Genomic DNA, 22571 nt, shown 5'->3' with positions numbered 1-22571 from the left:
AAGGTGTTACTTTAATGCTGTACCTGGCCCAGTAGGTATCAAAAAATGGTCTCTAAAGATTTCAGTAGTTTTATTTTTCCAATACCGGTCATACATAATTTTTTTTATTTCCAATACCATGTTGGCGTTGTTTAACGGTACCCAGCCTCATCCATGACTCCATACAAAAAAGTAGTAGTTTATCTCATGTACATAAACAAAATGAACAAAAAAAATGGACTCCGTCATTGCCCAGTACTATATTCATGTTGTTGCTTGACAGGAAGAGAAAAAAAAAAGTACTTCACTGAGTGTCTGGCTTGCTTTGGCAGCCCCAATCGAAATGAACAACAATAACACTTTTCTTTTCATAGTTTGTACAGAAATCCTTCTTCTTCCGAGCGTCTTGCACTGTGACACTGCCATTTCTATTTTATTCATGGTTTTCTCGGGCTTCTCATGTGGCTGTGCCAGTGGCTGTTTGTATCCTCAGCAGAAATATGTGCCTCTTCACATTAATACTCCCCCATAAACAAACGCGTGTGTGTGTATTTGTATGGGCTGAAATGACAGAATACCTTTGACGCGCGCCTTTCTGACTTTTTGTTTTTCCTCTCTCCAGGCGCTGGCCATGGGCATGATGACAGAGTACTATCACTACATCTTCACCACGCTGGTAAGTACTGCCCAGACATCTACTTCGCATTTATAACCCTCCCCACCAAAATAATGTGACGCGCTTCTTCAATCTTCATTTTCTGTGCCATTTTCCCAAAGATTTATCAGCTCACATCTCTTTTCTGTGGCCCTAATGTTTTTTTCTGCAGAGCTTGGAAATATAATGAGTAGTTGTTTTTTTGTTTTTTTTCTTTCTTTCTTTTTCGATCTCGGTTCCATTTTCAGTGAGATTTGAGTGAGAGGCCTCTTCATCTTCCCCCGGCGCTGTCAGCTCTCATTTGCTGACACGCCACTCCTGCTTTTTGGGCCTTATTCGATTTCTCAATTTTGTTTTCTTCACAGACACCAGTATGGTCTTAGATACATACTCCCAAGAATCCATGAAAGAGAGATTTTAAGTGACCTATTTTCCCAATAGCCTTTAGGATTATGTCCCCTCGACCGTGTTACGTGGGTGGGTTTAAAACTTGAACTTGTGCATAATGGTCTTTAATCCCGTCATCAGTACTGGGTTGTTTAAGCGCTGAGGGTGTTTCGACTCTCACCTCAATAAGCTTCGTTGGCAGCTTATAATCTTTTAGCAGCCGGCTCAAATACATGCAGATGTACAGAAGGGTTTATCTAGTTACTCTGGAGTTTAAGGGTGTATTCAGACCAGAAAAGTCCTTTGCTGCGCTTGTCTGTTCCGGATCATAAGCAGACTTTTTTTTTCTTGTTTGGTGCAGTTCGTATTCAGACTGTACTTTTTGCAAGAGAACTATATTTTGTAAACACATACACGTGTGTGACGATCGAGGCTCCCATTGGACAGAAAGGACCACAACAAATAAAAGAAACGTGAGAGGCTAAACCACTTACCATTAACCTCAGCTTCACTGGAGCAGCTGGAGGAAGAGGTGTTTTGTGCGGTTGAAGGTTCACCTGCTGAGCTGTCTGTTTCCATTATGTCCACGGGACAAACTGTTGGTCTCGATCCTCCTCTCTTCTATAATGCGTCTCGTACTTTCATTTAAGTTTGGCAAAGTTTTTTCCACCTTGACGACCGTGGCTGTTCAGGAGACGCTCGAAGCCCCTCTCCTTCATTTTCTCGCTTAACACGAACGCAGTTGGGTTAGTGCATCTGCCCAAATATCCAGGAGGCTGCAGGTCTGTCCACGGCTCATTGTTTGTAGCATCCATCCAGGATTAGCGTTAGCAGCCGCGAAGGGATAACTTTTCCCACAGTGCCTTGCTACGGTGGCTTGTTAAGCCCAAAAAGGCGCATGTGTCCCGCAGTTGTTTTGGATCAATAGTGGTTTATATTCACACCTGGAGTGAACTGGACCAGAGTCCGTTTGGACCGGACCGAGACCACCTGAAAAAGTGGGTCTCGGTCCGGTTCTTTGATCCGCAAAGACCCGTTTAAAGTGGACCAAACAGTGCAGGTCTGAATACACCCTAAGACTAACTAACGTTTGTTAAATCAATATAAAAAGTCGAGAAAAGGGCCATGGAGCAACTCTGTTAGCTGCTGAGTCTACTGGTATATCAAATACACTGTAGTGTCCAAATACTTTCATGTGCACAATATCTCCAAGACTTCAGTATTCCGCATCCCCATTAGTTTATAATACAACTCTGATTTCTATTTGTTTTGCGCATCTTTATCCCATAAAAACTTAATTCAACTTAGCCTCTGTCTTGTAAGTTGTGAGTAGCTTTGGGGGTTAAAGGTGGGTGAAGCCAATAACAAAGCCCCTCCCTCATATGTCATCCTGCTGGTGAAAGATTGATAGTTGCTGAAGAAGCCTCTTGAGATGACTATCACTAAGACTGCCCAGAGAACTTTTGTCAACAATCAAAAGCTCTTTTAACTCTTTTACCACTGACAGCTTCCCTCTCTCTTGGTAGAGCGGCCTTTTTCTGGGAACTACATTTGGAGTTTCTGTGTTCCACATTGTGTTACTGGATACTTTTGTACATCTTTGCTGTGAGCTTGTGTGGATTTTTTTACTTTAGAGAGTCCATAATGGTCATGAAGGACCCAGCTTCTGAGCTAAAGACATTTTAGACACATTTTCTTTTTCTGAAACACTGAAGAGGCACCAAGAGCGCCCCTCACATCTGCAGCACAGAAGAGGCGTCCCGAGAGGAGCCACAGGAAACAAAAAAGGGACAAACGAGGATAAGATGGTGAAAGACTGTTGTGGAGAAGAGGGAGCTGCGCAGGAGGAAGAGGAAGGAAGAGGAGCTGACCACGATTGGTGCACCGTTTCAGAGGAGCACTGAGGGCAGTACTCCGGGTGCCCCTTCCTCCAAAAACATGCGGGATCGGTTGGGCCACAATGGTTCAGTCTCTGCGGCTCAGGACTAAGCCGTTTGTACTAACTGTGCATAAACATAGATTTGAAAAGTTAAAACCGTTTTAGATATTAGTTATGGACTATGAGCGGTTCCATAGAGGTCTTTGGAACGGCGAAATGGTTTGTTCCATTTCGCTCATGGAACAAACCAATTCCTTGAGCGAAACCATCACCTTGGCTCTTCTGCCCAATACTGCCTCACAATCTGAAGTCTGCAATTCCTTTTGGAGCTTCTGTTGACGTCTTCATCAGGCTTTGTATCAGAAATGAGCAGAACACAATGCTTAGGCTAAAGAGAGAACTTCTCTTTTAGTTCCTGTATCCATCTTTAAGCCATAATCACAACATTAGAAAGTCTTCAGCACTGCTACAACAAGACGCCTCATATTTTGCCTCGATCTTTCATCCAAATTCGACAAACACTTGAACATTCCTCCAGGTCACAGATTTTGCTGCGAGCGTCTCGCACTGAAGTCGCATCTTTTTTCATTCTGAAGAGGTTTTGTTTTGTCAAAATCAAACTCCCCTCTCCTCCTCCTCCTCCTCCTCCTCCTCCTCTGTGTCCTTCACTGTTTAATGTCAGCCTCTTCTGAAATTAAATCCTTCGGCTTTTCATCTCTGCGCGTTTCTCATCACAACGCCTCAAAGCAGCGTTTGTGGTTTGAAATAAAACATCTGATACGTACTCCGTCTCCGCGGCAGATAATGAAATGTTCCTTTGGTGGATGGGATACAAAGGCAGGGGTCCGCTTCCATTGTTATTCTATTGTTTACTGTAGTTTCTCCTAAAGTTGGGTACTGGTTGCAACAGGAAGGCTTTATTTGCTGGAAATTGTTTCTATATCAACATGCAACTTTTCCTGAACACAATCGAGTTGGATCAAAAAAATGAATCCAATAAAAGTATTAACCCCTTGCAGAATCACTGTTCTGAACTACAGGCTCTCATCAGCAACATCTTATCCCCGTGCTTTGTCACTGCTATGATAGTCTGAATAATAAAATGTGTTGCGAGGTTCATTCCAGGACACGATTCAAGCTGTCAGACTTTGCTCCTTCAGACTGTCCCCCGCCTGTGACCGCTGGACGAACTTCAAACCGATTAAAAATGGACTTTTACAAGGGAGGACGCACAGGGGAGCGCTGCGGACAGGGTCTTAAAATGGTCCGCTTTTATTGGTGACGTCAAACCAGGCTTCTGTTACAAATGACACAGTGAAGGACATCTCACGGAGAGAAGAGGGCAGCCGTCCGCGGTGGATTTAGCATAAAGTTGGCTGCGCTCTCAGCCAAAATGGAAACAAGCCAGCATGAGGTCAAAGACTGTCTGGACACTCAATACTGCAGACAGCCAATGACAGCCGAGCCTGTTGTCACATGACCTCAGGAATGTAAAACATAACTATTGATTTTCGGCCTATTATATAGGTCTATGTATTTTTAACAGATGTTTGGCCCATCCATCTATTTATGCCCTTCACTAGACATCGCTTTATCTCATTCTGATGTTTTATTTCCATCCAAAAGCCAAATAGCCGAGCAGCTTAGGCCAAAAATCACTTTGTTATACAAGTGCCAAAGTGGTACAGATGCACTCTGGGGGCTTCTCGTTCAGAAAAGCCCATTAAGCACGCAAAAAGTTCAATATGACCCTTGTTTGCCTACAAACTTTTGAATACTCGAAAACATAAAAACAGCAGACCCAAAAAGGCTATGGTCAACTGAACTCTAAATGATAAGTAAGTTAGTTAGTCGGCAAGTAAGTACTTTGTCATTGTGCAATTGTACAATAAAATTGTGTTTAGGTGTTGGGTTTGTCCTGAGCTGTGGGCCAACCTGACCAGCATGTTTTTGGAGGTAGGGGAAGCGGTGCCTCCTGGGTCTGTCCCTGTTTCAGAGCGTGGTGTCCTGCAGTGGTCAGCACCTCCACCTCCTCCTTCCTTTTCCTGCGCAGCTCCCTCCACTCCGTCCGCTCTACAACAGTCATTCACCATCTTCTGGGAAGAGCGTAGCTGATGATAATCTGTCTTATTCTCAAGCGAACGAACATTTGACAGAACAACAGTAGGGATAGAAGATTTGTGTAGCTTAGGTGCGAGTCTTGCCCAGATACATCCTCGTTTGTCCTTTTTTTTGTTTCCAGTAGCATCTGTGTGACGCCTCCATTGGGCTGCAGGTGCGGGGGGTTCTTTGGGGCTTCTTCAGTGTTAGTCACAAAGGAATCAAAAATATAGTTTTCAGAGGTCTCACCTGGCCTATGACTGCAGGTATCATGGAACCCCTCCCGGAAAATGGGACTCACATTGACATTTTTTGGTCGATGGGCTTTTCTGAAACATAAGGTCCTAAGGGAACATTTATGCTAAATGTTTTACAGTACTTGGATCACAAAATGAACAAACATAGCCATGCCTAAAAGGACTTTCCTATTGTTATCGGAAGTTACTTTACTAATTGTTTACTACTAATTGCATGAGCATGAGATGATGGTAAACCAGGACTAAAGCACCTCTGATAAACACTACCCATAGACTGGGAACACCTCATAAAAACTGCCCTTTTTCAGATGCTTTTACCCTGTCATTTAGCCATCACAATTTGTCAGACTTTCCCATCTATTTGCTTCTGACAAAGAAACCCGAGGGACGACATGTTCACTTTATAATCATTCGCTTCTTAGTAGGCACAGTGCATGTTGATGACAAGCCACGTCATCCCAAACTGTAGCCATCAGCTAATTTGCATCTGCCGTTCACGCTCACAAACACATTCGTATTCATACACCAGCGTACACAAGTGCTGACACAACATTACGCATTCGTCTGAACCGGTTTCTTCCTCTACTGATGAAGCGCTTCCATACGTAATTCCTGCATTTTGTTGCATATAGACTACTAGAATATGGAAGGGTCCATGCGGTACAGCTTCCTCAGGGCAGTTGTCTGTGGCACAAAGAGTCTTTTGTACTTTGAAAGGTCCATCAACCATCACCGAGCCTTTTCCCAGCAATTCTGAACTGAAATTTCGTGTCATTGTGCCTTTGATTTGTTAGCATGCTGGTAGCAACTTCCAAACGAGATAAAGAGCAACACAGTCCCTGCTAATAAAGTGGCTGTTCCATAAGCAGACATTATTTTAAGCTTGAAAATGTGAAATACCGATGCTATAGTGTCTCAATTATGAACAATATGTTGATAAAAAAAAAGAAAGAAATGAAAGTCTGTGGTGTAAATCTTGTTTTTCACTCTGTGTAATTTTCCTTGCAGGATCTGTTTGCCCTGGACGTGGAGCCGTACCGCTACAGCGGCGTCAACATGACGGGCTTCAGGATCCTGAACACGGAGAACAGCCTGGTCGCCTCCATCATCGAGAAGTGGTCCATGGAGAGACTGCAGGCCCCGCCCAAACCGGACTCTGGCCTGCTGGACGGCTTCATGACCGTGAGTGTTCCCCTCATTTTCAACCGATAGAAAACGTGACAGGCGGCTTCAAGATGATGGCTGCCCTGTATGATTGCGAGACAGGCCTTGGTCGAGGTCTGTTGGACAGTTTCAGGGTCATTGGTGCCATATCTTATCTTACGTTTGCTGATTTTGGGTCTGGGCTTGTCGAAGGTCTGTTGTTCCTTACCGTGAGTGTTTAGGTGAGTGACTCTAAGCTGACCTTTGCTTGAATTTGGGTTGAGGCACTACTGTACAGTATATTCTTAGACTTGCAAGATAGAGTCAGCACCTTGGCAGAGGTCTGTTGGACAGTTTCATGGTCACTGGTGCAATATCTTATCTTTTGTTTGCTGATTTTGTGTCTGGGCCAGTGGCTTGTCAGAGGTCTATTGTTCTTGGCCATGAGTGTTTAGGTGAGTGGCTCTAAGCTGACATTTGCTTGAATTTGGGTCGAGGCTCTACTGTAATGTATATCCTTAGACTTGCAAGATAGAGCCAGCGCCTTGGCAGAGGTCTGTTGACGGCTTCATAACTGTGAGTGCTCCTCTGTTAGTCTGCATTGGTGGAAGAGATGCATGGTTTAATGTGGATATTGCCTGAATTCACATGGTCAGAAAGACTAGGATTTCAAGATGATTTACATTGTAGATTCTCACTAATGAAATTCATGTATGAATGAACACATATGTTTTAAATGAAAAAAAGCTGAAATAGATTCTTCAAAAGAGCTGCCCTTTGCTTTGATTACTACTTTGCACACAATGAAGTCTCCAGAAATGGTTTTCACTTTACAGACTGTTGAAAACCATTTCAGGTGATGAACTTTTGATGCTCATTGAGAAAACGACAAGAATGTAGCCAAGAAACAAGCCAAGCATAAAACTGTAGACAAAGGTTCTCTGGGCAGTTTTAGTCATAGGACTTTTACCAGCAGGATGATCAATCTTTATTCAACCTTTTTTGTTTCCTACACAATCCAGTATGTTCATTCATAGTTTCATGTCTTCAATGAGAATCGCACAATGTTAATAGTCTCGAAAATAAAGACAAGCTGATACATAAACAGTGTTTCCAAACTTTGGACTGGTCCTATATGTATGTATTGCACATTGCGGGATAGGCCCAGCGCCTTGGAAAGGGGTCTATTGGATTGCTTCATGCCTCTTGAGTGCTCCCCTGTCAGTCAATACCAGGGACGGATGAGGGATGGAGCTCTGAAATATGCTCACTTTCGCTGTGTTTGCAGGATTGCGTTTTCCTCGTTATAAAGAGTGCGGGAGTTTGAGTCTGGTGCAGTGTTCATTTTGTTGACTAAAATATTTAGACATAATTTTAGTCAGTCATGTTTTTGCTGAGTAACATTAGACTAAAACTATGACTAAAATGTCCAGATATTTTCATCGACTGAAATAAGACTGAAAACAAAATGAAAAGAAGAGACTCATCCAAACTTCCAATGACAAAGGAACAGCTCTGTGCTTTGTTCATGTCGGTGAACACACAGAGCAGAGGACCTTGACTAAATCTATCTATTTTTGTTGATCTTCTGACATCTGACAACTGTTTTGAATACCTTCAACACATTACATTGTATTGAAATTAGGTATAAGCTGTAAACATTTTTTCTTCAAATCAAATGAAAATCGTGTTAAATGAAGACTTTGAAAAATACTAAATCAAAACCAAAACAAGGCTAAAAAAGTCAATGAGGAAAATCATTACTGAAACTGAACTTTAAGTCACCTTGCGTTTTCTTTATCGCCTGTGTTTCAGTGTCAATTTTGACAACATACTTGAATCTAAAATTGCATGTGAATTTACTTGAATAAATCTAAGATTCATTTAGTCAACTTTGCTTTTATAATATCTATTATGATCATAATTAATCAAGATCCACTGCTGGAGTTTCTCGCACATGGACAAAGCACAGACCTGTTTAAAATGATATAAGGCTCTTTCAAACAGTTTGGATGATTTTAGTCTCATCTTTTCTGAGGGCTTTAGTCATAGTTTTAGTCTAATAAACAACTTTTAATTTATTTTCAGTCTAATATTAGTCAGAAAAATTACTTTGACTAAAATTATGACAAAATATTTTACTTGATGAAATTAAAGCAGTACTATGTAACTTACGCCCCTCGATGCCATAAGCGCCACTGCAGGTGTCGTAGACGCGTATTTTTACTCATTAATTTTCCGTGAGAGTAAATACTACGCTGACAGTAAAAACAAAGGGAGAGAGGGATGTTACACAATGGAGATAATTTTTTTCACTCAAACTTGGCTGTAAATACTGTTTAAGTGGTGCTAGCCCTCAGGAATGGCCGCTGGCTGCTCTGCTTTTTGACAGGGGCCGCCATTGCTGCAGTACCTCCAAATCGCCGCTAGTCTCCCATTGGAAAGCATTGTACTTTAGATACGTTAAAAACAACTTTAAAGCTTGGTCCCAGTTTTTTTGGAACTTTCTACAGCTAGATATTCCTCCTGTGATAACGCTGCGATAAAAGTGACCAGGCTGGTTTTCGTAACAACATTTTTCGAAATCTCGTACTAATGAGGGCCGGACTGTTAGCATTGGAGCAGCGCGAACTACACGTCACGCAAGGGCCGAGTCTACAGTGAAGATCCCGCCCTTATGCCCTTTTTAGGAACATGCTTCGTCAGAGCTGGGGAGGGGGAGTCTGTAAACCTGCCATGTTTTCCCCTCGAGCGTGGTCAGAGTGAGCAGGAGTCGTCTATTCTTTTTAACGGTCTATGGCCCGCAGTTAGCTTTGCCCGTTAGCCTGTTAGCTTCTTCTTCGTGATTCCATTAGTGTGTATTGGTGACTCCGGGTCGGTGCAGGGAAAGCTGCAAGTGTAGTTTTCTGGCTAGAGACACCAGGGGAAGAAGAAAGACCCCCCAATCAGAGAGGATTTATTAAGGTAAACAAGTTACTTAGTACAGCTTTAACACTGCTGGGTTTGCAAAAAGTTTGTAAAGGTGACACATTTGGAAGAGCACTACTTTGTTTTGGGGCCATTTGAGAAGCCTTAAATGCTCTATCCTCTGTGGTGGATATTTTATTTGCTCAGTCCAATCCTACAAGCCTTGCTACTGTAACTTGCCTCCCAAACGCTTTGCAACAATGGGATCGCTGCATAATTCGAGCTCTTTCCCACTGTTCTCCTCCGCCAGCCTGCGACTTCTCACTGACAAAAAAAAAAGTTGCCGCATTGATAAAGCATCGTTCTGGACACGATGAACTTGTTACAGAAAAAAAAAAGGAAAAAAAAAAAAAAGAACGGGTTGACGGGGATTGCGCTAGATCTTACAAGTAACATCCTACTCCCTTTTTAGTCTCGAGAGAAGGGAGTTGGGGGGCGGGGGGTGGGGGGAGAAAAAAAAATCCTCCTCACTGTGAACCCGGGACTACGATAAGACGCCTCGCTGTCACTGGGATCAAAAATCTTTTAATAACGCTTTGCTTCGTGCCGGCGTTTTTCCTTATCTGGGAAAGTTGCCAAAAATGTCAAGCCACCCGAGACGCGCAACACTGAAGGCGCGGAGCTGAGAGAGCTTGGGGCGGGGGGAGGGGGTGGGTGCGGGGGGGTGCGGCTGGTTGCTTTCACGGAGCCATATCCCTATCCTTATGTCGCTGGATTCCCACAGCTATTGAGGTGTTAAACGCCAGGCCCGCGTTGCTCCGTTTGGTCTCGCTCCAATTGGAAAGCATTGCGAGGAGTCGGAAGGCTGAGGAGGCAAACACGCCGGCTCGTGATTGAAAACAGCAAATGCTTACCTCCAGGGGTATAGCGCTTTTTCCCTTTTTCGTTTCTTTTTTATTTATTTTTTTCCTGTATATCAATATAAGATTACAGTACGTATTTATACATTAATGCTTATGTGTAAATAATTGCAGGCATTAACACAAACAACATAACCCTGCAGCTCCTGTCGCCTGATATGAATGGATTAGTCCAATCCTCTACTGCTGTGGAGGAGTTTCTTTCTTTCTTTCTTTCTTTCTTTCTTTCTTTCTTTCTTTCTTTCTTTCTTTCTTTCTTTCTTTCTTTCTTTCTTTCTTTCTTTCTTTCTTTCCTTTTCTTCCTTCTTCTTTCCCCATCCTTCCTTCCTTTCTTCATTTCCTTCCTTCTTCCCTTCCTTTATTCTTCTTTCCTTTCTTTTGTTCCTTCCTTCCTTTGTTCCTTCTTTTGTTCTTTTGTTCCTTCCTTCCTTCCTCCCTCCCTCCCTCCCTCCCTCCCTCCCTCCTTCCCTCCCTCCCTTCCTTCCTTCCTTCCTTCCTTCCTTCCTTCCTTCCTTCCTTCCTTCCTTCCTTCCTTCCTTCCTTCCTTCCTTCCTCCCTCCCTCCCTCCCTTCCTTCCTCCCTTCCTCCCCCCTCCTCTTCTATTTCTTTATGTGTTTTGCGCCAAGCGTTTTTTGCTGAATCATGTCGGCTGGATTGATATCGGCGAGTGGGTGTTACTCAGTTTAAGCCTCTTTGTTGGATTTGTGGTCTGATCAATAGGGTTTTTCCCACTGGAGACTTGAAATGGACCGGAGTCTGTAGCAGCCAGTAGCTCAGGACAACACAGAACGCCCCAGTGACCAGCGGGCTCATTTGATGTCTTTAGCAGCGGAGAGTCCACTGGAATGCCATCTATTATCTTATTTATTCTCTGTCTCCTCTTGGTTCATTTCAGAAAATAGAATGTGTGCTCTTGTCCCCTCTGTCACGAGGCGCAAAAGTTCATGCAAGAAAACAGTGCAATTATGTTGGAAACTATTGCAAACAATGTTCATTATTCTGCCACGGTTAGATTTCACCAGTTCCTTGTTTTTGAGCGCCATGCATGGATTTAATCATCTGTTTTCTTTTGTCGAGTGCAACTTTTTGTGTGTCTGGCCCGAGCACAACACAAATTTAGAAGAGTTGTTGGGATCAATCAGCCCAGCGTTCTCCCTCTCTGGCATCCATCTGAGGAGATACTGCATAGGCAAAAAAAAAAGTTTAGTGCACAGTCGAAAGGGGAGTATTTATTCATTTTGTTGATTAGAAAATGCTGTATTGATTCTCCGTGGATGTGGGTGCTGCTGGACATCGGCGCTAGTGTCAGAAGGTGCTGTTTTGTAGTAGTTGTAGGCTCTCTGTTCCCACGAGTGTGTCAAAGATAATGACTCGTGTTTGTTAAACGTTGTCTGTTGTGATTTTCATTTGAGTCGATATCACTGAAGATACCGATCCCGGTCATTTCACAAGGATTCAAAGTAATTTATATTATCCATGTAAATCAATATACGATTACAATATGTAGTTATAGATTCATGCTTATGTGTAAATTATTGCAAAAAAAGAACACTTTAAGGACAAACAACATAAACCTGCAGCTCCTGTCGCCTGATATGAATGGATCAGTCCAATCCTCTGCTGTGGAGGAGTTTCTTTCTTTCTTTCTTTCTTTCTTTCTTTCTTTCTTTCTTTCTTTCTTTCTTTCTTTCTTTCTTTCTTTCTTTCTTTCTTTCTTTCTTTCTTTCTTTCTTTCTTCATTTCCTTCCCTACTTTCTTTCTCTTTCTTTCCTTTCTTTTCCTTCCTTTCTTCTTTCCTTTCTTTCTTCCTTTCTTTTCCGTTCTTCTTTCTTTCTTTCTTTCTTTCTTTCTTTCCTTCCTTCCTTTCTTCTTTCTTTCCTTCCTTTCTTTCTGTCTTTCTTTCTTTCTTTCTTTCTTCATGTCTCTTCTTTCCTGCCTTCCTTTCTTTTTTCATTACCTTCCTTTCTTTCTTCTTTCATTTCTTTCATTCCTTCCTTTCTTCTTTCTTTCTTTCTTTCTTCATTTCCTTCCCTCCTTTCTTTCTCTTTCTTTCTTTCCTTTCTTTCTTCCTTTCTTCTTTCTTTCTTTCTTTCTTTCCTTTCTTTCTTCCTTCCTTCTTTTCTTCTTTCTTTCTTTCTTTCTTTCTCTCTTTCTTTCTTTCTTTCTTTCTGTCTTTCTTTCTTTCTTCCTTCTTTTCTTGTTTCGACACAGAACTAATGACATCGATAATTGCTGCTGTGCCTTATTTTTGCATATAGTGTCAATATACCTGACCTCATATTGATACCCAAAGAGTATATTAATACAATGCTGCCCATCCTTAGTATTTTCAATATAATGGATGAATTACTTTTGCCTGGTTTGAATGTGAGCAATTTAGGCTGCAGTATCTCAAATGTAAGTCTGTCTGTCGACTTTATGATGAACATGTTGTTTGTTACAGCCTTGTTTATTCCATACACTGCGTAGCCCACATGAATGTGTATATTACAAAGCATTATTTATGCAAAATAATCCTCCATGTATCAGCGGGTCACAGAGGCGTTCGACATCTACATTTGTTTCTGGCGACTGCGCTGCCCGAGAACCACCGGACCATTCCACTGTCTGTCTCCATCATTACCCACGATGCAACACTGGATCGCCCACCTGTGTGACACCCTTTGAGCCGGTGATTGGACCTCTCTGTGAGATTTGACAGGCTCCGCAGAGCGCCCCCCTGCTGGTTTGGATGTGAACTTTGCTCTGGGGTTACGGTAGACCGACCCGCCAGAATCCCGCCCCCCGCCTCGCTGACTGTAGATCCGCCGCCCAGGATTCAGGGCTTATTTTTTGGGGTGTGCTCTGAACCTCAGCTGGGTCTATCGCTGCAGGGGGGGTCCACTCCGCAGCAGCACAGCGTGACTGACAGGAGGAGATAGGGGGAGCACTGGGGAAGCAGCCTTTGTGCAAAATCTCTATCTGATCTCTGCCGGTGCTTTTGTGTTGCTCGTGTTACACTCTTAGTGACGGGAGTTTGTCGGCTTATGGGAGAAAGTGAGAAACGTGAAGGCAACAACTTATTGTGTGTAAAATGGACCAGCAGAAGGATGTTTTGTATGTATAGATACAGATGGCAACGAGTCATACAAGTGGGCGGGGCCTAGCTGAGGAGGAACCTCATGGGAATCACCATTTTTCAAACTTTTTTCTGTTTTCTATAAACATGTTTACCACATGCAAATAAAGTAAAGCCAAAATCAGGTCCCTATTCACTGGCAAATTGTTCAGTAGAAGCGAAAAAACTGCACTTGTTGCTAACATTTGCATGTGTAGCATGACGCTAATGTTAGCTTCCTGGTTAGCATCGTCAGCTGTTAAAGTAATTACGGGCTGTTGAAGTAATGGTGGAGAAATCTAGTAAAGTTTAGGTTTTCCCCTCTTTGTTTTCCCTTGGGCAATTTAAAAGGCTTCCAAAAGGCTTCCACTCTTCCAGTCATATAGGTGTATTTTTTGTTTGTTGAGGAACAAGTAAATATAGTAGCTCGTAAATTATGGTTCAAACTAATTCCTAACTCGCATAATGCTTATGTAAAACCCTAATTCTTCACAGGATATGGGGTGCAATTTTCAGCATCACAACAAGTTTAATTTTACCACAAACATGAGAGAACAGGCCTTTCAAATGTAATAGAACTGAAAAAGAAACTCATTGGTTGACAAATTAAGTCCACTTGATCTATTCAGCGACATTTCAAAAACCATCCAATCGTCTTTTTCAAGGATGATTTTGTGAGCGTGAGCGACGCACTCGAGTCCTTGACCTTGAAGAGGATTTTTTAAACGTCTGTATCAAAACCTAATGTCCAGCTAGATTGGTTGAGTGGGACTTATTAAATGTGATACAATTTCATTCTAAGTTTATAGCTAAATCAAAATTCAGATAATAATATGATCAAAGGTCACTTACAGCATGGGGACCCTTTAAAAACCTTGGATTTCTACATTGATCTTCTAAGTCCTTTATAAAACTCCAACAAAAAGCAACAAAACAAGTAATTAGTTCTGCATACTTCTTCTTTAAAATCCCTTTTCTGGGACAATCACCTTGTTTGGAACACGAGCCTCTTGTGTTTGTGCACGCCTCTTGTGTGGGTAGCAGTGACCCGTATCCGCGGCGTGTTGCCGGTGCACGTCTGGGCTCCTGTCTCCTGTTCCCTGACTGAGTGACAAACCGTTTAGTCGCGCTCCGCCGCAGCACGCGTAATCTCCGCTTCACGCGCGATAAGCCAGCTAGCTCTGTTAGCCTGTGACAGCTACATGACTTAGCATTTGTAAGCCGCTAACATGGCAGCTCCGCAATGCAGCAGCAACAACAACAACATCAGGAAGAGGCGCGGAGTGATGACAAACTATCTTACTATCAGCTAAATAAAAGCCTTACATCCTCAGAAGGTGATGATAACGTGCGCAGCAAAAAGAAATGACACTTTGACAGTCATCTGTCCGTGTGCTGACACGGACAGATGACTGTGTGAACTCACTGTATGCCCGTGATTGGCAATACAATGGAGCTGTTTTCAAATAAGATAAGACTGATCGCACTGAAGAGAAAGTCAGCTTGACACAGTAAATACAGATGATCTGTAAGCATTGACAAAACGAAGACATGAATGATGCTATTTGATGAAATAATATCGAAAGCAAAAACACTTAGGGCGGGAGAAGGCGATGCCCCTAGATTTGTTAGAAATATTATTGCACACACCAAAGATCAAAGACCTGTTTAAGAACTCGATGACTGGACTGGGTTTGGTTGAATATGTTTCAATTCTACTCACACATTCATTTTGTGGATAAAACTTCAAACTCAATCAAACCCAGTCGACGATTTTAGCTTCATAACAATGAATAAGAGTCTTCACTAACATGATGAAAATACTGTCGCCTCCCGAGGGCAAACGTCCAATTAGGTCATACATGATGATCAGCACTGGGATTTGGAGAAAGTGGGGCTTGATTCTGGGCCACAACTGGGACGTTTGGCCCCTGATGTAGAGGATATATGTAATGGATCCTTTGCATTCCACTGCCAGCTTGTTCACTTATTATTATATTGTTCAATAAATAATTGAATTATTCCCATTTAGTATTTGACATCTTTTCAATGTAGTCGCCTGCCCGCTCCAATCAGCCGCTCCCTTGTGAATGTCTGATCTCATCTGATCTCAAAAGGCTTCGTCTGGCATCAGCAGCTACTGTTACTGTCTGGTCAAAAGCTCCCCAGTTCCTGATTTATACTGATCAAATCACTGATGCACATTTGTCACGTCGAATGTGGAAGACTCTGAAACTTCTCAAAGGAACAGGCCACCGTTTTTCCATACTGAAATATGTTCTTACCTGAGCTTAGACGAGTTGATACGTACCTGCTGGTCTTTGTGCCCGTGGAAGAGCGTGGTTGCTAATAACTTCAACCCATTTGGAGCTATAGGAATACATTGAGTGAGGCCAAATGCTAGCAACATCTTTTGTCGTTTTGCGTGACTGAGGGCACACAGTTCTTTCATATTGAGATATGTTCTTACCTGAGCTTAGGCAAGTTGATACGCACCTGTCTGGTCTTTGTGCCCGTGGAATAGCTTGGTTGCTAATAACTTCTCCCCCGTTTGGAGCTATAGGAATACATTGGGAGAGGCCAAATGCTAACAACATCTTTGGTCTTTTTGCATGACTGAGCACACGCACAAAGACCAGACAGGTACTCATCAACTCGTCTAAGCTCAGGTAAGAACATATTTCAGTACGGAAAAACAGTGGCCTGTTCCTTTAAAACCTTTCACTTGTAATTAATAGTGGTTTGTGGTGGTTCTGCAGAAGATTCTCAATCTTCAGTGTGATTCTCTCTCATGGCTCAACCACCATGTTGGGCAACCATTACCTGATTGGTTAGTCCGCCACAAATCACGCCTCTTAGAACATGCAGCGATAAGAGAAAGTCCCAGACTATACTTCTTGGTAAAGAATAGGAAAAGTACCATGTGTGGCTTAATGTCATTTAAAACCAACTTGTGCCGGTAGATTTATTTAATAAGATACGTATTTTAGTCCTTTGTTCTTACTGCACACTGACAATGAGAGATTGCTTACACAATTGCTGTACAGAAACACATTTACTGCACTTTTAATTCAAGCGAAAATACATTCAAATCCTCATTTTGTATTAGATGCATCTTGAGCCTTTGAGCTTGTGATCAAATCCTATTAGAAACAGACATCTCTTCTATTTCCGACGTCTAACAGCGTTAACCATGCAATAACTTCACATCAAAGCGCGGTGAGCCTTTATCCAAGCATTTCCGATTTTAATAACGTATTTTTGTCTGTCCCTTGTGCCCGCCGTACGCCTGTCTGAACAAGATATGAGACGTCTCCGTAACTTTCTCGACACCGAAATCAGTTTGGATCGAATTCTAAATGATATCCGTCAAAGAGAAAATAGCTTTCGTCGTCAGCGCGTTTGAATGTGCCCACAGGTATCGCGCATTTATGGAAATAAGGGGCCAGAAGATGATTCAGCTCGAGCGGCGGTGGCTCTGAATACCAAATATGTTTTGAAAAGCCGCAACAAACAAAATGGCGACCTTGGCGTCCACGGGGTCAGCTTGTTTATTCGTCCGAGGCTACGAATTTGACCCGGTGATGAATGGAAAAATTATACCTCCTCTCACTTAGTTCTAGTTTTTGAGCCGAACACAATAAATCAGAGCCGAAGCTAAAGCAATTAACATGGAGGGACATTATGGTGATGAGAGAGGAGCTTGTAAGGTCACTGTCGCGGATGTGGTAGGGGGCCAGGGAAGCGGTGAACGCGCATTAATTGGAGTAAAGGATCGGAGCGGGAATGGGTTTACCGGATGTGTCACGGCGGACATATGCACAAAGACGAAGGAGGGGGCCCTGTTTTTTTTTTTTTTACGTGTCTTTGATTCAGTCAAGGGGAGAATAGATTAAGCTTGAGCTGCAGGCTCTTGCAAGGAATTAATGCAAAGGAAAAAGAAAAGAGCAGTTCAAGTCTCGCATGAATAGAGTGAAGTGTCGATCTTTCAATAAAACTATTCAAAATTTGTTGTGAGAACGGGGTGTACACTCGCTTGAGGTTTGAGAACAAGTTTTTATGTTGTGAAATAATGTCTATGTTATCAAAAGACAGTAAGGACTGGTCGGAAATTTGAGTTGGCCTCGAGCACCCTCTGCAGGCATGTCGAATGGCAAATACTAGCTTTCACTTTTAGCTGTTAGCATGATGTTAAATTGATGATGCAGTACTGATGCTTTGAGTGCAGAATATCCCACTGATGGACTGAGGACCTGCAGAAGAAGAAACAACAAGTCAACAAGATCGAAAGTGTGTGAATGAACACGTTTCCATGGGGCATTAAAAGTCATCAAATGAATTATGCCAAAATGAAGGCCTTAAAAGTCATTATAAACATTTAATATGATTCAAACTGGCATGAAATCTAAATCTTTGACTCCATACATCTGTCCAAAGCACAAACATGGTGGTCTAAAACTATTTCAGCAGCAGTTCTGACTGTACTCTCTTTTGCTCAAAAGTTGTGTCCGATTTAGTTTTCCACCTGTTTGGTTGAATGTTTACAAATCTTGCTAAATGAAATATGCTTTTTGGCATGTGTGGCATTAAATAGTAATCAGGCCTTAAAATGGCATTATAAAGCATTGCATTTGACATACTGCCACCTGTAGAAACCCTGATGAAGTGAAAAAGCAGATTTTTCAAAATATTGGTACAGGAAACTAAAGACGGATCTTTGCCAGTTTCAAATTGCTGAGTCGGATCCCCCTTTATTCTGAATTATTCTGTTATGATCCGTATTTCATGGACACTAGACAGGGTGCTTTTTGCCCAGGACAGAGTTCTGCCATGTCTAACTGACTGAAGGGCAGTTTTATCCACCAGGCTGTCAGGAAGCTGAACTCTCCTCTTCTCTCCCTCTGCTGCCCCCTATTCATATATTTCTCAGTATATAGTTTGTCTCTCTTTATGTTTATATGCTCCAAGGATTTGGCATCACACAATTTCCACTCGTTTTATGTGGTTTACATTGGAAGCATTGACAATAAAGAGAACTGAACTGCACAATGTCAGAATAAAAAACACTTTACTATTTAAAGGAGAACTATGTAACTGTTGTGGCATGTTGATTTTTTTTATTTTACTCATTAAATTGTCCGTGAGAGTAAATACTACGCTGACATATAACCCAATTACACAATGGAGATATTCCTTTTCTGCTCAAACTTGGCTTTAAACACTGCTAAAGTGGCGCTAGCCCACAGTTAGCCTTGCCCGCTAGCCTATTAGCTTCTACTGATCGTGAAGTAACAACGTTTTGCAAAATGTTCATCAACAAAACGAAAGCTGTGGACAGAATACAGTCAGGACTCGCCTGTACCATGTCATAAACGTCAGAAAAGCGTTGGACCTGATATGCTAACGGTTGTGTAGCCCCATCGTTTCTGTTCAGTGCATGACTTTAACGTTATCAGCTTGAGCAGAGAAACGGCTCTCGCGGGCTGGAGTCATGAATCACAGGTTTACAGGACCTTTCACTGTGTCGATATGCATTAGGCGCTGAGCGATGGCCGTTTGTCCAATCAATCCATCCCACCTCAGGCCGCGCGTGTTAACTCACTCATGAGCGGGGCGTCCATAAATCTGCATCTGCCACGCCGCCAAAAATCACAAGACGACTGCAAAGTGATGAGGTCTGTGAAGATGCAAGATGGTTCTAGTCCCAGTCTGTGTTGGTTCTTAGGGTCTGGGTTGGGTTTCCCTTGATCAGGCAATGTTAGTAATAAGCACTTTTCCTAGTCACAGGAAGTACAGTTGGAACTCTTGGAGATAACAAGTCCCGACTTCTCTGTAAAGAAGAGAAACATGTAGACTGGCTGTTGTCTGGATTCTGCCTTATATCAGAGAGCGATTGACAAACTGATAAATAATTAGAGAAATGCAAACATGTTAGCTCACCCAAGTGCAAAGACATGCCAAGAACTAAAAGAAACTCACACTGAAGACAAGAAAACAGCACCATCTTCTGCCAAATCATACCACAAACCCATAGACTGATAAATAAGGGTCATTCTGAGTATTTGAGAATGTCTTTTGCTTTCAAGTGACACATCTGTGATTGGGTTGTTGAACAAACTTAGAAATGACTGGCTGTTTCAGAGGGCTGGAGGGTTTCAGACGATCCTGCTTCAGAACAGAAAGCAGGAGTGGTTGGCTGGTCAAGCTGAGTTGAGACAATAATTGAAAGAAAGTTAATGTGGGAATAAACCATGTTTGCAGCAGAGATGACAAATAGGGGATGCATTTCACTGAAGTAAAGACTTTAAATACACGGTCTAAAAGTTGGGGTCACACTTTTCAGCAGTGCTAGCATAATTGCACGGTGGTCATCTCATCATCAATTACCCTTAACACAATATCATTAGAACACCGGAACGATGCACCTCTGCACGCCTAGGTATTCCTTTTAAAATCACTAATTTCCAGCTAGAATAGGCATTCACAACATAAACAACGTCTAGGCTGTATTTCTGAGTAATGTAATGTTATCCTCATTGAAAAAAGCTGTGCCTTTCTTTCAAAAATAAAGACATTTTAAGTGACCCCAAACTTTTAAGCGGTAGTGTATATTTCTTCACTTAAAAATCATTGCTTACTGCATCATTCCATAAATCTATAGAAGTCGTCAGAGGAGGAAATGATGGCCTCTTGGCCCTGTCCCGCCCCCTGGCTCTTGGGGGCAATAATATTGGCCTTTACTGTATCTGCTGCTCCTCCCAGCGCACTTGATCCCATCTGCTTCTCAGTGTGAATCCAGCCTCCTCCTCCTGGATGTGGACTGGACTGGAAACTGTCCTCATGCTGCCACAGAAAGGAACAGTTTGGCTGTGAAGAAGAAGTTGGCTGGGGCAAGCTTGGTTCAGCTGCACTGTGCATGTTTGGATGGCAGTGACCAGAGGATCAACAATGTCAGCAGTGCTCTGGGGTCTTCCGGCATTTCTGAGCAAATCTGTGAAGCTGTAGGTAGCTGTGTTTGGGAGGATTTTTGACCTCTAGATCCAACTGACTTGAACAGTTCTCCAGTAGTGGTTCAAAAAGATTTGTTGGTCACTGTTCTCGATGCATGTCCTTCAAGAAAGGTTGCGGTCCCTTAAAACTGTTTGAGACCTGATCAAAAAATTGTATTTCCACCAGTTCTACAAGGGTACAATACAATCAAAGTTTTTTTGTTGTTTTTTTGCCGTGAATGGATCTCTAATGCACGTACTGTATATTAAACTATTCACATGCTTATATTTGGAGCAGAGGTTTGTGCTCTTGCCTCCCGGTTTCGATCCCTGGGACAGATAGCTCTTTTTGCGTCGACGACAGATGCATATCAGCCTACAGTCCGGCCTGGCTTGTTTTCATGCACGTGTCCCATTTGTATTCATTAAGATAAGATTAACATGCACTCTCCTGACAAAAAAGCAGATATGCATTTCCTATTAGGCATTTCCAGTGACAGAAAGGTTTTTGAATTTGGCCAAAAGTAAAAAATAAAAGGACTGTACCTATTTTCCTATTCATAGCAGTGGAATCCATTTGGCCACACAGACATGTTGTAAACAAGATTCCTCTGTACAGCGTCTGAAAATCCCAGAAGTCGCACTACTTCAAAGAACAACTGTAACTGTTACAGGGTCACTCTGCCCCTGAAAAGTGTGAAACTTTCTTGGAAAATCTTCTTTTATTAATTGGGATTGAAACTATCTAGGTTCAATAACAAAAACACTACGTCATACAGGGCATAGTACGTAGTGACAGTGGCGCAGATAGTTGAGCGGGTGATCGAAGGGTCAACGGTTCGAATCCCGCAGGTGCACACTGTCCTTGGGCAAGACACTTCACCCACCTTGCCTCCAGTGTCTGTGTACACTGGTGTATGAATGAGAGAGTCCTAAGCAGATGGTAAGGCGTTGTATAATGTAACCACAGTATGAACAAAGCCTTTAAAGCTCAGTTCAGTTCTGATCCTTTACTCATTTTTAGGATTTGGTCTAAGCAGAGACGTTGAGTGTCTGTGAAGGGCTTGCCCCAAGGACAAGTGTTCCCCTCAGCCTCTGTTAGTCTGACGTCATCTGTCTCAAACTTTACTGCAGCTGGACTTAAAATTCAGCTGGAGCCATGTCCTTTATCCGTCCTCACTCACTTTCATATTTCAAGAAGAACAAAAAGGTTAAGTTCAATAAAATATAAATCATTTTTGTGACACATTTTGTCATGTTGAAAGTTTCACAGGCAAATGGGCCACATTTACCGTATCTTACTTTATCGGTGAGTAAATCTAATTGACTAATGGTATAATGGACACAGACAATATGCAAAAACACTGCCTATGTGTTTTAGAAATTCGCCCACTCACTGAACCAAACTGTATTTAGTCACAAAATAGAGTTTAAGTGAAGAACTGAAGAATATTTTAAAAGTATTCAAGTATCCTTTTTATCAAGTTGGGCACTTCTTCAACAACAGGAGCAGGATACTTGATTTTACTTGAATTTCTTTTTTCCAAGCACAAGTGCCTCCACTGAAAACCTTTTGTTTTTACCTGTTCATTAAAATGTATTTGTCCTTTTTTTTAAATCTTTTTTTTCTTGCGCGGACCGTGTTATTAAACCAAAAACATACAGCAGTATTTCACTTCATTCACCACGTTTAATCCTCTTCACTTTGGTTATTCTTCTACTTCCTTCTTCTTCTTGGGTTATATTAAAACACAAAACGGTCCTGCATGATTTTAAAGCTCATATCAAACATTTTTACCATGTTATTACTAAAAGCTACAATTTTGCATGATATATCCACTTGAAACGATTACATCCACTTGAAGCGATTATATCCACTTGACTCAGCTTCATCTATTGTGACGGTAGCTCAAAATGAATACATACTGTACCGTGCCATGACGTTTTGGACCTCCGTTGCTCCATAATTGCCTCACAAGTGCGTCTCTCCGGGGCCCTTGTTGCCCCTTTAGAAGCGGGTCCCAGGACGGCCGCGTAATTGGCGCAGTTTTGGTCGGATAATCCCGTCCTCCTTCTCAAACTCTTAAGATTAAAAAACACTCCAGTGGGGTTTCCGAGTGGATATTTTCTATTAAGACTTCCATATTAATTTAGCAAACGCAGGAAAACATAATTAACCTCCTGGCCGTGGCGCCGTAATCCCCCGTTCTCATGTAAACAGAGGGAGGACGGATTTGAGGCTTGGAGTTATCTAAACC

At 42.3% G+C, this 22571-nt stretch overlaps 1 protein-coding gene across 6 annotated transcripts in view; it reads left to right on the top strand.

Moving 5' to 3' along the window:
• Positions 1–22571, top strand: part of grik2 (glutamate receptor, ionotropic, kainate 2) — a 410021-nt gene that overhangs the window by 186002 nt on the left and 201448 nt on the right. For all 6 annotated transcript variants that reach the window (XM_079561307.1, XM_079561303.1, XM_079561302.1 and 3 more), the window contains 2 exons: positions 602–655; positions 6266–6439. In XM_079561307.1, the coding sequence (XP_079417433.1) occupies positions 602–655; positions 6266–6439 (228 nt within the window). The remainder of the gene's footprint in view (positions 1–601; positions 656–6265; positions 6440–22571) is intronic.

The sequence above is a fragment of the Gobius niger genome (genome assembly GCF_951799975.1).
Source record: "Gobius niger genome assembly, chromosome: 8".
Classification (NCBI taxonomy): Eukaryota; Metazoa; Chordata; class Actinopteri; order Gobiiformes; family Gobiidae; genus Gobius; species Gobius niger.
This window is presented reverse-complemented; position numbering and strand designations above follow the sequence as displayed.